The 13,683-nt window shown below is 41.4% G+C and overlaps 1 protein-coding gene across 9 annotated transcripts in view; it reads right to left on the bottom strand.

Moving 5' to 3' along the window:
- The window catches only part of AKAP13 (A-kinase anchoring protein 13), a 281,857-nt gene that overhangs the window by 18,054 nt on the left and 250,120 nt on the right, over positions 1-13,683 (bottom strand). For 5 of the 9 annotated variants that reach the window (XM_084801414.1, XM_084801408.1, XM_084801412.1 and 2 more), the window contains 8 exons: positions 12,697-12,763; positions 8,578-8,713; positions 6,917-7,029; positions 6,206-6,358; positions 5,318-5,568; positions 3,434-3,559; positions 3,204-3,321; positions 1,922-2,170 (listed from right to left, as the gene is read on the bottom strand). In XM_084801414.1, the coding sequence (XP_084657540.1) occupies positions 1,922-2,170; positions 3,204-3,321; positions 3,434-3,559; positions 5,318-5,568; positions 6,206-6,358; positions 6,917-7,029; positions 8,578-8,713; positions 12,697-12,763 (1,213 nt within the window). The remainder of the gene's footprint in view (positions 1-1,921; positions 2,171-3,203; positions 3,322-3,433; positions 3,560-5,317; positions 5,569-6,205; positions 6,359-6,916; positions 7,030-8,577; positions 8,714-12,696; positions 12,764-13,683) is intronic. The other 4 variants (XM_084801409.1, XM_084801415.1, XM_084801407.1 and 1 more) reach the window with 3 other exon arrangements.

Here is a 13,683-nt window from a genome sequence, read left to right as displayed (position 1 = left end):
AAATAAGTTCTAAAAGCATAATTTTTAACTTTGTTGGATCCTGAGGGTTATACGATCGGTGTTAAGGGTCAGAGAAAAACAATCCCGCCCCTCCTAACAGGGCGTCCAATACAGCACTGGCTGTTCTTGGCATAAGTTTATTGGGATGTGAAAATGTTCTCCCCAGTACAGGCACTTCAAGCCAGAAACCTATTGTTCTACTGGTGTGACCACAACTTTATTCCAACAGCTGGAACCTATTTGTTTTTATTTTGGGAATAAACTGCCATGTAAAGGAAAAGTATAAAGTGTTGGCTTCAGGCAGCAGCAGTTTTAGCAAATCTAGGTCCTCAGGACAAGGACAAGTATTTTGGAACTGCCAGCATCCTTGAAAGACAGCCTCAGTGTGCAGTGTAAAAAGGGTCAAGGCCATGCACCGAGATCACCACCAAACAGTAGGGTAGGAAAGAAGGCCTTCATTCAAGCTCCACAGGATATCTGAAACAATGCTGACTAGTGGTAAGGGACACTTAAAAAAATTGCCCATGCTTCCTTTTCATGTCTCCACTGCTGTGCAAGTGTTCATGGGTGCTTTCTGAAATACCCCAATAGTTCCAATGCATTTGTCATTTCTGATGTATTCTACACCACCCTCAGTTGTGTTGGGAAAAGAAAGAAAGAAAGAAAGAAAGAAAGAAAAAGAAAAAAGAAAACTCCCAAGCATCTAACTCATCTCCTTTCTATGCGAAGCCCTTTCATTGCGAACCTATTCTTTGCCCCACAACCAGCAAGAGCGTCAGGTATCAACTCCTTGGTGTGTGGCAGCTGGATTCCAGCAGTCTCTTAGCTCCCATCACTCTCTGAAGTCTGTCTGGGAGTGCTGACGGTGTAACTTTCTCTGGTTCCCAGGCCCTCCTAACTGCATGCTTTCTTACCTCCAGCAACAGCTTCCTCTTCATTCCTCAAGGCTTGACTCTGATGCCATTCCTCCTTTCTCTTTACTCTAGCACCCACCACACTACACTGCAGAACAAAGAGCTCCTCCTTGCATGTGGGAAGCCAGCTGCCTGGCAGGGATGTGTGAACTATGTCCTAAGCATGCTAAGGCTATGCTAAGGGTGTCTGAATGCTCTGACTGCAAACACTTCTAGAAATCATCCTTTCTCTGAGACATTCCTTCTGAAATCAGTGTGCCATAGGCACAGCAGTGCTACCACGGCATGCTCGGTGTCCTTGGATCAGCAAGCCCAGGACTGCGGCGAGAATACCTGCATTTGCTGGGAACTTAGAGCTCACATAGATAGGATGCCTATCCAGTAAAGGTTTGATGAAACATCATTTTCATAAAAGTAAGACATACTGATGAGCATTCAAAAACAACAGCTTTACCTTTCTTAAATTATTGGAGGTGACCAATGAAAGGTGAGAACTCATAAAAATGAATGAGTAATCTTTAATGATCTATTTTGCCTTAGAGAAAAATGGAAGACATGAGTACCACAAACTAATAATGAATCTAGCAGACATGTTAGACTTGCCTTTCTCTAAGGTCTCAGGTCTTTTGGAAATGATAAATTCTCAGTCTCACAGACTCACAGTCCCTGACTCAGACAGACAATTCTGCCACTGACCCCAATCCCACAGTGGCCACTCAGCACCTCTCTGGGGGAACACATCCTCCCCAACTGTCTGCGATATATGTTGATCGGATCCTTTGTTTTAAAATGAGCACGTGTCATTTTTCCTGAGTGTATCTTTCCTTACTGTCACATTTCATAGGACTTTGTAAGCTGCTCAAACAAATCTTTCTTGACATATTATTAAATGGCTGCTGATCCAGGTGATGTGTGGATGTAGCTAAGAAGAAATCTGGTGGTGAAGTCCAAAAGAATCTGGGTTTTTCCTGTCCCTCCCAGGCACCCAGACATGGAAGCAGTCTTACCTTTCAACCTTCCAGTTGTGCTCTTTAGAAACACACTCCCATCCCGCACCAGCTTCTTCCGCTTCAAGTCCTCCTTGGCGAACATCTGCCCACTTTTCATCCTCATGATCGACTTGCTATCAGTCTTCGTGTAAATCTCACCAAGACGTACTTTCTTCTCATAACTTGCCACTTTGCTGTCCACAGCTCCAATCACATCCTTCACTAGGCTCAAGGACTGAGTTAGATCTTCCTGCTCCACTTCATTGTCTTGGGAGAAAAGACCAATTTTGTTTTTAATGGATTCTTGCACACGAAAGCAGAGGGGAAGAGTCCACATCATCACACTCCCCTTACATCGGAGCCAACACACCAGGTCACATGCCTACCTTTCCTGCTGCACTAATTTAATCCCAAAGGATGTTAGCAGTTCTCAGTGCTATGGATGATATACAATTATATGATCCAAAATAAAAGAGACTGATGTTTTAGGGAGAGAGGGCAGCAGAGGTGAGGAACCAGTTACTCAGTTATCTTTACCTACCCTTTAATGTTGCTGCCTCACAGCCTTAGCTGAGAGAAACCACCACATACTGATTAAATGAAACAGAGTAACAATTTTAGCACTCATTGGAAGAAATAGTGGGAACTCCTGACCACATGCAACTTTGCAAGAACTAGTGCTTAGGGAATCTAACAGTTTAAAAGAACCAATATATGGTCCCTCCTTGACAGTATTCTACCTACCCCAACTGTAGTGATTTCACATTCCAAGCTGGCATTCCAGGAAGTGAGCCCAGGGCTTTGTACAAACTAGCACCCACTCTGGCACTCAGTTGTGCCTCAATATAGGGCCTCACTGGCTCTCCAAGCTGGACTTCAATCTACTCTAAATCCTAGAAGGCCTTAAACTTGTAACTTTGTTTCCCTATAATCTCAGCACTTGGGAGGCTGAGCAGGAGAATCACGGGTTTAAGATAAGACTTGGCTTACACAGTGAAACATGGTTTCAAAAAAAACTAAAAACAGCAACAAAATAAACAGCCACGAAAAGATGATTTCAAGATAAACTCCAGATTCTCTGTATGGTGTCTCACAACTGTTATCTCAGCACTTTTGGAGACGTGAGGGAAGAAATGCTGTGAATTTGAGGCCAGCCTGAAGGCCTGTGCCCCAAATAAATAAATAAAATCACTGAGATAAGTGCAGACACTCTGGCAGGCCCGCTAGAGTATGATGGAGCTTTGCTACAGTGCTTCCCAGGGCTATCTAGATCTGAGCAGATCTGAGATCGGAGACTCACCTTTGGTACATTGTAGTATCCTTTGGAATAAAACTGGGTATTTAGTGATCCTCTGAGTAACGAGTAATATGCACTCTGGGATTCCGAGCCTTCTTACTACTGAACTGCTCATCTTCTTCTGTAAGGGAGTGAGTAAATTGTTAGTCACTAAGTCAGGAAGGTGGCTCTAGCCAAGATGGAGTGTGTATGATCTTGACTGTGATGGGGATGCTTGTGTTTCAGGACAGTACCTTCACAAAGGCTTGGAAACGCTTATCCTTGGTGTAGAGGTCTTTGAAGTAGTTGACAGACTGGTTGTGCTGTCCACAGAACTTGCCGTATGTCTTCTTTAAGCGCTCTGCATTCTCACCTGAAAACTGCCCAGGAAAAAGAGTAGGAATTATACCACAATTTAGGGCATCATTCTATACAAAGTTTCCAATTTGATTGTAAAAACCAAGAATGCTTTCTAATAACCCTCCCCTCAAGATTAAATGGTATGGCAGCTTTGGCAAGCAGTTTGGCACTTTATCAAAAGGTTAAACACCAAAATCTCAGAAGGCTCTGCCATTTCTCCTGTAGGTTTCTTTACTCACAACTGAGAGACAGAATTACTACCATAAAACAAGTGCCCTAGAAGGTTGAGCCCAATTGTGTTGTACAGAGCAATAAAAGTCTCAGTCCTAGCATCAAAGACCTTACTAAGGCTGTGTGCAAACACAAAGAACTACAGACAGTCATATACGCCAAGATGGGATACCTATGCAGTTATGAAGGCAGAGAGCGAGAGAAAGAAACAATGCTCAGAAGAAAGATGCTTAGGGAGGATGGCTCTTCATTTGTAGGGCCTCACATCCTCACATTAAGTTCATTATTGAACAGGACTATTTAGTTTGCATGTGCCAAATGCAAGTATCTCACAGGGGACATACATTTATTTTCATCATGCCTGTTGTTACAGAGTTCCTGAAGGCAAGAACCTATCCAATACTCAGCTGTGCATTCTATCCCTGGTATTTAGTAGTTGGCAAATCCTTTCAGAATGACTGAATACACTAATACAATTATCAAGGGTGGGATGTGGCCTACAGAGGGACAAGATGTTTAGGTCTCAGCCAAGGCTGTAATCCCAGCTCCCTGGGAGGTTGAGACAGCCTCAGAACAAAACCAAAACACAGGGCTGGGGATGTAGCTCAGTGTTAGGTGACCAACCATGTAGGAGAAGCCCTCAGTTCAATCACTAGTACTTCCCCTATCCTCAATCCAATTCTTATTTGGCTGTTCCAGGAGTTAGACCTCTGCATCTACAGAGCAGGGATCTGGTGAAGGAAAATTATCTAGTCACATACATGTGATATACTTGTCTGTTAATGTTTACTAGCAACATTTCCTTTTCAATATCATTTAAAAAATAAACATCAAAAGCTGCCTATGACATACACTAAAAATATCAAAATACTTCTTTGCTGGGTTTCTTTGGAGTGGGACTGAAATCAAATCATATATTGAAAAAAATAACACATGTTATGAAGTTTTTCTGACAGCCTACTGATCGCTGCCTAACTTTCAGCTGGTCTTTAGATAGATGAGATCCTTTTCAGATGAGCCATAGGGAAAGCTGAAGACATCTAACACTTATTCTTTTATTTCTTTTCTTTTTTTCTTTCTTTTTTTTTTTTTTAAGATTTATTTATTAATATATACAGTGTTCTGCCTATATGTATGCCTGCACACCAGAAGAGGGCACCAGATCCCACTCTAGATGGCTGTGAGCCATCATGTGGTTGCTGGGAATTGAACTCAGGACCTTTGGAAGAGCAGGCGGCGCTCTTAACCACTGAGCCATCTCTCCAGAAATTCTTTTATTTCTTTAATAGTACTGTTTCTGATGATTATATGGACTTGGAAAAAAAACCTTTTACTATATATTTCATTATATGTACACTTAACTTTCTAAAATATAGTGTAAAGAGTGAAACCCTATTTTCCTTATTTTACAGAAAATGAAATCAAGGGTTAGATTAATTTGTTAAGTCTAAAAAGAAAAACGGTGGGGTGAGATATACAAGCAGGGATCCAGAATGACAACGCTTCTTGCTACCCCACGGCACGAGAGGAACCTTCCCGCTGCTCACCTGATTGACAAGCACATCCCCTATCCTCTTGACAAGAAAGTTCTTCTCACTTTTATCCACCAGAGACTCCTTCTTCCGCTCTAGGATTCTCTGAAAGAACTGGCTGTGGATACTGATCAGTTCATCCAAACACGGGAACAACTTTTCTACCATCTGTTGCTCGAAGAGCAGATCTGTCATCATCCCCCTGCTGTACACGTCACTCATGATCTTGAGAGTGCGGATGTGGTGTAACTCTGTCTGCATCAACTCTACGAAAAGAGAGATGAAGGGTCTTTCAAAGATCACCAGCTAAACTTGTAAGGTTAGCTTAGAGTCCAACTGAAGCTGAAAACTGAGCAAACAGCTGTCTTCCCCGCAGTGGTCTCATCCTATTCTGTTTTTGCACTGATCATTTTCTGATGATAGGTATACAGAATACAGACAATCTTAAACGGCTTCCAAAGAAGTCTTCACCGGACTCAGTCTCTTCTGTATACTGTGTTCTGCCTCCTAGAAATGATTGCTATTTTACCTTCCTAGTGTAGCTCAAGAACTAAGATGCATTTTTAGTTCTGTGTAACTAAGAATGCAAAACTATAAACAGACAGTTGACTGACATGAGAGAGAAGTAGAATGGGTTACCCCGGGGCTAAATGAACAAAAGGGCACAGGCATATCATGTCTCCATACGTAAGTGGTTTTAATGGAAACATTTATGCTGCTGCATATTCAAAAATTAATTTTCCACAACCCAACAGTCACTCATTTAAACATGCTGGACAGGGAAACTCCTTTTCAAGTTTCAAGTATCTTCCCTGGAACAGAGAATGGTTTCTCTGCCTCTCAATAACCCTCACTGGCGTGCAAGCTGGATAGCATAGATCAAATACAAACAAAACAGCTCACCGTAGATCACTTCCTGCCGCTTGACCACATCTTTCTTCTGCTGTTTAAGGAACTTGCTGTCCACCGTCCGGCTCCATGACTCTGCCTCTAGCTGTTTAGAGTCACTTTCAAAGTCTCCCATCAGCTGTCCTTCATTCATGTCTGTACCTACTCCTCAAAATACAAGAAAAGCAACCTCAGGATCTTGGATTTCTGATTTCTAAAATTCTGGATTTTCCTCCATGAGGAAATGGGTCCATAAGACAAATCTCTGTATTAGTGTAGAGGATACTCAAGGAGAATGTACCTGATACCAGGCAGGATCATCAGTGTCAAGTGTAGGAATGAGAAACATCATGTAAATCAAACAAGACTAAAACAGTTCCTTTGTGAAGCTGGAGCTTGAAGTCCGCTATCTTTATGTGCTGCATGTGCTTATCTGCGTAGGCTTACAACTGCACAGACACAGAACTGAATGTATAGAGTCTGGAGGAAGAAAAGCATCGGCACTAGAGTATGCCTACATTAACACTGACACTTCCTTCACGGGAAAGCCAACAACAGGACAGGTGCAACTGCCATGGACATACTGTGCCTGACACTTGATAGGCCATTTAGAGACTTTCCAGGGAGGGGCGGGGAGAGCAGGCACTGCTATTTGGTAATAGTATGCTAGGAGGTGCATTGCATCTTTACAGAGGTTTGCCAGTACAGGCCAATGTTTCCTCTTACCCTCATCCGTGAGTGATTCTGTTGACTCATTGACCTTGCAGATTTTATTCAGTGAGTCTGTTGAATGAGACAGAAATTTCCAGGTATTTGACATGTTCTCATCATTGCCAACTCTGAAGACAAAAAGAAAGATTCACTGTCAAGTTTGTTCTGATAAGCTGTGGTTCACATTCCTAAGTGAATTCCTAAACTCTCCAAAGTCACAGTTAGCTGCAGGTTTTATAATAACTCGGGACAAATTCCTCAGGTACATAGCAAAATGAAACACTACTAAAGTGTTTAGAAGCATTATCATTACAAATTCAATCTTTTGAGACTCAAAAAAAGGTGCATAGCAAGGTACATTTCTTTCCTTAAATCATGCACATATTAATATAGAAAAGAATTTAAATTTATTATAGAGGCTGGGCAGGTGGCTGAGCACCTAAGAGACTGTACGCTTGTCTAGAAGATCCGAGTTTGATTCCCAGCACCATTATGGTGGCTCACAACTACATGTGACTCAAGTTCTAGAGGGATCCAGTACCTTCTTCTAGACCCCACAGGCACCAGGCATATACAGGGGCACAGGCACACTTGTGGGCAAAACATCCTTACATATAAAATACATTTAGTTAAAAAATATTGCAAAATCACTATTTTTTTCTTTTTAAAAAACATCTTTCCTAAAAATTGGAGTGTTAGTGATCACTCCAATAAGTGATATCCTTTGGGCCTTTTCCCTCAACTCACAAGCTAGCATAGTAGGGACCAAGTAAATGCTTGTTCTATGACACAGCAGTTAGTGAAGCTCAGCTAACCTTCACATTTTCTTTAAAACTGTTTCAAAGCCACTAAGCTAAATGCTGGTAACATTACAACTTTGAAGACTTTTAGAGATCATAATCTTAGAGGCAAAGAAGACTATGTGAAATGTTTGTTTTGAGGAGACACTAGCTAACACAGAGCCACAAACAAAAGCAGACTTTGCATCCTTAGTCAAAAATTTTGATCCAGTCTAGGTCAGAAGACATGTAAGAGGGGTGAAGTCCTGCATTTCTGATGACTCATAGTTAATGAAGGAGGGGGCGGCATTTTTCCCCAACAGCCAAAAGCATCATAATCAGCCCTTTGCTAACCTGACAATCAATGCTCAACAAGCCATGCCCTCAGCAATGTTTGAAGATGCTACAAATGGAACTCAATGCAAATAAGCAAGAAGGACCCTAGGTGAAACTGATGGCCCAGCATTTGCCGCCATGATAAACTGACTTCAGAGGTAAGGACGAAAAGCAGATTTTTAAAAAGCACAACCAGATTCATTTGAATACTACAAAGATGAGACATCTGAAGACAGAGGTAGTTACAATGGAATATTTGTAATTAAATCATATTTTCCATGACTCTGGTTCTTTAAAAGCTAGGCTGATCATGTACCAATGCCTAAAGAAATCCAGCCTAAAAATGGAGCTCCCTTATAAACAGTACCAGTCTGTATTGTATTGTAAGTATCAATACAGTACATCAAAAACACAACTTCTAACCTCCTCATCCTTATCATCCAACGTGTACCAACCCAATATTTTATATATCTACTTTCTTTTTTTCTTTTTGGTCAAATGAAGTGATTATTATGTTCTTGTCACCCAGATGTCAACTGTGGACTCTTTAAACCCACTTACCCAGTGATGTTTTGTATGGAGACACTTTTTGAGAGGGAGACACTCTGCTGGGACCGCCTGTTAATAAATATTGGTGCAGCAGTGGCCTCGTCAGCCAAAAGGACTGCAGACCTAGGGCGTTCCTTGGGCTGTGAAGCTGCAAAGGAAGAAGGTATTAATCTAAGCATCACCTTTCCAAACCCCAGACCCCTAGTGCTGTCTTATCTGACACAAAATGCCTTGGCTGTCCTTTAACTCAGATCCATCCAAGTGCTGGGATTAAAGGCCCATGCCACCATGCAGGTTGAAGCTCTGGAAACTCAACTCAGGTCCTCTGGAAGAGCAGCAAGTGCTCCTAATCAGCTATCTCTCCAGCTCCAGATCATTATTTGAAAGCATGTATTTTGATTAATTTCTTGAATTTATGGATAGAGAAAAATTAACCTGTTTAATATCATAGAGGTTATTGATTCTCATATGGAGTATTTTTCCTTAGCATAACCTAAGAGGCAACTGGAGCTATATAGTCTAAAGTGATCACACTGGCACATGAACACTCAATTACTTTTCTTTGGTAAGTGAGCTCCTGCCAAAGATGTAAATTTTTGTATCTGTTTATCACCAGGAGGATCAAGAGCTAAGGGAAATAAGATATGGGGGCTGGTATAATTGTACAACAGTACTGGATACCATTATTAAATAATAAAACAATGACTGAGCTCTAATTATAGTTCTATTTAGACAATAAAACACCAGAAATAGGGTATGCTACAATATGACAGTCCTTGCTGCAGGGAGTACAAAAGGAATATAAGATGCAGGCCTCTTGGAGAATATGCTTAAGGGTAGTCCACAGTATATCCTAAGTGTTTCAGAAGGGTGTTCAATGAGCAAATAAAGTGTCACAGAGGAAGACAGTAGTTCTTAGACTACAGTGAAGGTGCAGACAGGTTAGAAAGAAACAGAATATTTTGGTGGAAAAGATCATACGAACGAAGGGGAAAATATCATGTAGAATTTTAGTGCAAAAAAGGAGAAAGAGGAAGTAGAGGGAGGATGGACAGACAGACAGACAGACAGATACACATATGCACCCACGCATGCACACACACCCTAAATGTCCTAAAGAACATATGGTACCTTAAGGCTGCAGAAGACACAAACACCATGCAACTTGAATCCACACCTGTGTTTGTTCTTGTGTGTGTATGTGTGCTTGCCAAAGACATCTCATGTTCGGTCATCTTTCTCAATAGCTCCATCAAATTGTGTTTTTTTGTTGTTGTTTTGTTTTTGAGAGAGGGTCTACACTGAACCTGGAACTCAGCAAACTCCTGGTGTTTGCCCTTTCTCTGCTCCCAGACCTAGGGTTACATACAAGTGCCACTATATCCAAACCCTAACTTGGGTCTTCAAGCTTGTCCTTATACACTGAGCCATTACCTCCAGAATTTGTTCTCTTAAGCACTATAATATTGGCATTCTATCTCATCCTAGTTAGAATGGCTATTATGGAGAAAATAAACAAGTGATGGTGAAGATGCAAGTGAAAAAGAAAACCGTATTATATTGCTGGTAGAAATATAACTTAGTTCAGCCATCATGGTAATCAATATGAAGTCTCAACAGATTAAAAATAGAGTTCCCATATGATATATACCCAAAAGAAAGTAATCAAAGGAAGCCCTCTCTAGGGATGCCTGCATATCACTGCTCCCTGTAGTACTATTCACAATAGTCAAGTTATGGAATCAGTTTAAAATGTCTATCAGGGGATGAATGGAAAAAGAAAATGTGTTATAATACTATGAAACCAGACTTACATGTTTTCATATATGAAATTTAAAAGGGGGGACTTGAAGGCAAAATGGGGGACTATTACAGATGGATAAGGTAAAAAAAAAAATAAGGAGGAAGACTGAAGATAAGAAAAGTTAGGCTGGGAACAGAGGCGCATGCCTGTAATCCCAGCACTTGAGAGGCAGAGGCAGGCGGCCTGCTGTGAGTTCGAGGGCAGCCTGCTCTACAAAGTGAGTCCAGGACAGCCAAGGCTACAAAGAGAAACTCTGTGTCCAAAACCAACAAAACAACAACAAAACAACAACAACAAGAAGTATGGAAATCCCATAAAACCCCACTACTCTATAAATTATTATCAACATAAATAATATTGGGGGGTAGGGTGGGGGGGTCAGAACAAGCCACATAAAGGACCTTGCTTGTAAAAGATATTTCTAAAAGCTATTTTATCGGATGGGAAAGAAAGCAGGCTTCTGAAAAAGTTAGTAGCATCACAGAAAACAAGTTTTAAGATTAAAACTGTCCCAGGACAAACTGAAGTGGGTGTCAGTCCAGTAGCTGTCTCCATACAAGGACAGATGAGAGCCAGACTTACATGGCTAAAGAAAATTCACTCTTTGTGGGTATACAGACTGGAATAGTTGTTGTTTTCAAGTGCTCAGGAATTACATATCAAGGTAGTGCTTCCAGGCTTGAGTGGGCATCAAAACTATCCAGAGGATCTATTAAAACAGATCACAGGGCTCTACCACAGTCTCTTACTCACAGGTCCAGGTGGGTGTCTCAGAATCTGCACATGCATTGATTCAACTACAGGCTGAAAGCATTGCTTCACTTAACATATCACACAGGTTCCCACAGAGCCAACTCAGAGACAGTTGCATTACTTATGGTAGCAGTTGGAAGTAATTAAAATTCAGTGTATGTTCATTAACTATATCATGCAGCAGTCACAATAGCTTATAGCAACTCTGAAAATGACACCGAGTGAAGAAATAAAATGAAAGTATAAACCATTATTTAATGTATCAATGTACAAAACAACAGATTTTTCCAAGATATAGAATGACTAGAGATATAGCAGATCAGAAGGCTAGCTATGCAGTAAATATATTACACAGAAACAAAAGAGACCCCACTTCCCCACCCCACCCCCCAAAAAAGAGAGAAAAAGCCAGGTGTGGTGGTGCATGCTTTTAATCCCAACACTCAGAAGGCAGAGGCAGGCAGATCGCTGTGAGTTCGAGGCCAGCCCGGTCTACAAAGCGAGTCCAGGACCGCTAAGGCTACACAGAGAAACCCTGTCTCGAAAAGCAAAAAAACAAACAAACAAACAAAAAAAAACCCAAAACAAAAAAAAACCCAAAAAAGAAAAGAAAATGGGGAATGAAAAATACTGGTGATCTAAAGTGAAATCTTAAATAAGATGGTAAAGATTAGTTAGTTTGGTTTGTTTTTAGTTTTAAAATCTATCCTATGCGCATGTGTACACGCACATGCCACATACTCCATGTGGAAGTCACTGGACAACCTGCAGGAGCTGGTCCTCTCCTCTACCACACAGGTTCTAGAGACTACACTCAGTTGTTAGGCTTCGTGGCAAACCCTATTACCCTCTTACATCTCTTATCTAAGCCCAAACAATGCTTTAAATTAAAAATTACATGTGTGTGTGTGTATGTGTGTGTGTGTGCATGCATGCACACGCGTGTGGAGGAGGTCAGAAGACAACTTAAGGGTATGGTTCTCTCTTGCAGCGTGGGTCCTAGGGATTGAACTCAGGTAGTCAGGCTTGGCATCAGACACCTTTACTTGCCTGAGTTCCCTTTCCAGTCCCCCATATTGGTTAAAAAAAAAAGTGTGAATGGTAGAGTATAACTTACTCAGTTTTGTGTAACAGTTGAGAATCTTGGGAAAAACAACAACAAAAGAATAACACATATTACTTCTCAGATAATATCTAAGTTTAACTGGTAGGATGTCATTTGAGTCACACTGTGTAAGGTGCTAAAATGAATCATTTTCTCTGGTGCTGAAGAGGAGTCTGAGTTGCATGGAAGTAACTTGCTCACACATGGGCTCCAGCCCACCTTACAGCTAATGCACACACGGGGACAGACAACTTTAAAGGAGGATACGATGGTGTAATGATAAGTTGCTGGCCAATGAATGTGGCAGGATAAAGTAATGGCCTAATGTGCTATAAAATTGGTATAGGATCTTGCCAGGTCGCTTAGGCTAACCTCATTAATCCTGATCAAGAAAGACAAACAAGCAAAAGCATCAAGTTTGGAACAAAGTGTTTGAGTACACTTCTGAGAAGTATGCTGAGCTACTTACACTTGTTTCTCATGATGACTGTGGGCAGTGATGATGTATCATGTGCCTGGAGGCTCCCTTTTGGCTGCTAGAGAAAAGAAGGTAAAATACATGAAGACAGCACTGGCAACTCATCCCCCTCTGCCCCGCCCTCCCCGCCCCCCCCCTAGAGTCTCCAGCAGCCTGGAGTAAAAAGAACATTGTGCTGGGCCATGGCCATCCCCACTTGCCATCCTTTGGGCTCCCCAAGCACTGTGCATGCTTTGGTGTGCCCACAACCCCATCCCAAAGATGCTTTTTGTCACCTGCATGGGCCTGACAGTCTTACACTTCCAGATGACCCAAGTACTCTCTCTTTCCTACACCTACCAAAGCTAAGGCTTTGTCTGGCTTATAGAACTTACCTGGTTAAATCCCCACTGTACTGTTAGTAAAGAGAATCATTTGTGCCCTATGCATTTCTGTTTCTTTGATGACTACCATAATACTTTGAGAAATTACAAGCTGAAACATTTATTCTGAAACAATTCACTAAAAGGAAATAGACCACTTCCTACTAAAAATGGATACTTCCATAGAAATAATAACCATATACAAAAGATGCTATTCCCTGTATCATCATTGTTCTATAGAACCCAATGCATTCACAGTCTTATCAGATCATGAACTCAAAAGACCGAGTGGTCAGTCAGATGGTAAGTGACAGAAGCAGTAGCAGAGATGACAGCTCAAGTGGGCACCTGGGAAGCAGTAACTCTTTCAATGGCAGCCACCGACCACTCACTCATTGTTCTTTGCCATCCAATTTTTCAATTTTTAAGACTCTATCATATGTCTTACACTATCTCAGGTACTTACACTAGTGTATTAATGACCAAAGATTCCTGCCTTCCTGCTTATGTGCATTAAAAATAAAAGACTGAAAAATATGATCCCAGGAGAGTCTTATCTATGGAAAAATAGGGAAAGATTAGGATGATGGGAACTGGGAGCACCAATGACACGTAG

The sequence above is a fragment of the Acomys minous genome (genome assembly GCF_964271855.1).
Source record: "Acomys minous genome assembly, chromosome: 2".
In the NCBI taxonomy this organism is placed as follows: Eukaryota; Metazoa; Chordata; class Mammalia; order Rodentia; family Muridae; genus Acomys; species Acomys minous.
The sequence above is the reverse complement of the archived record's forward strand: the minus strand, read 5'-3'. Positions and strand labels throughout refer to the sequence as shown.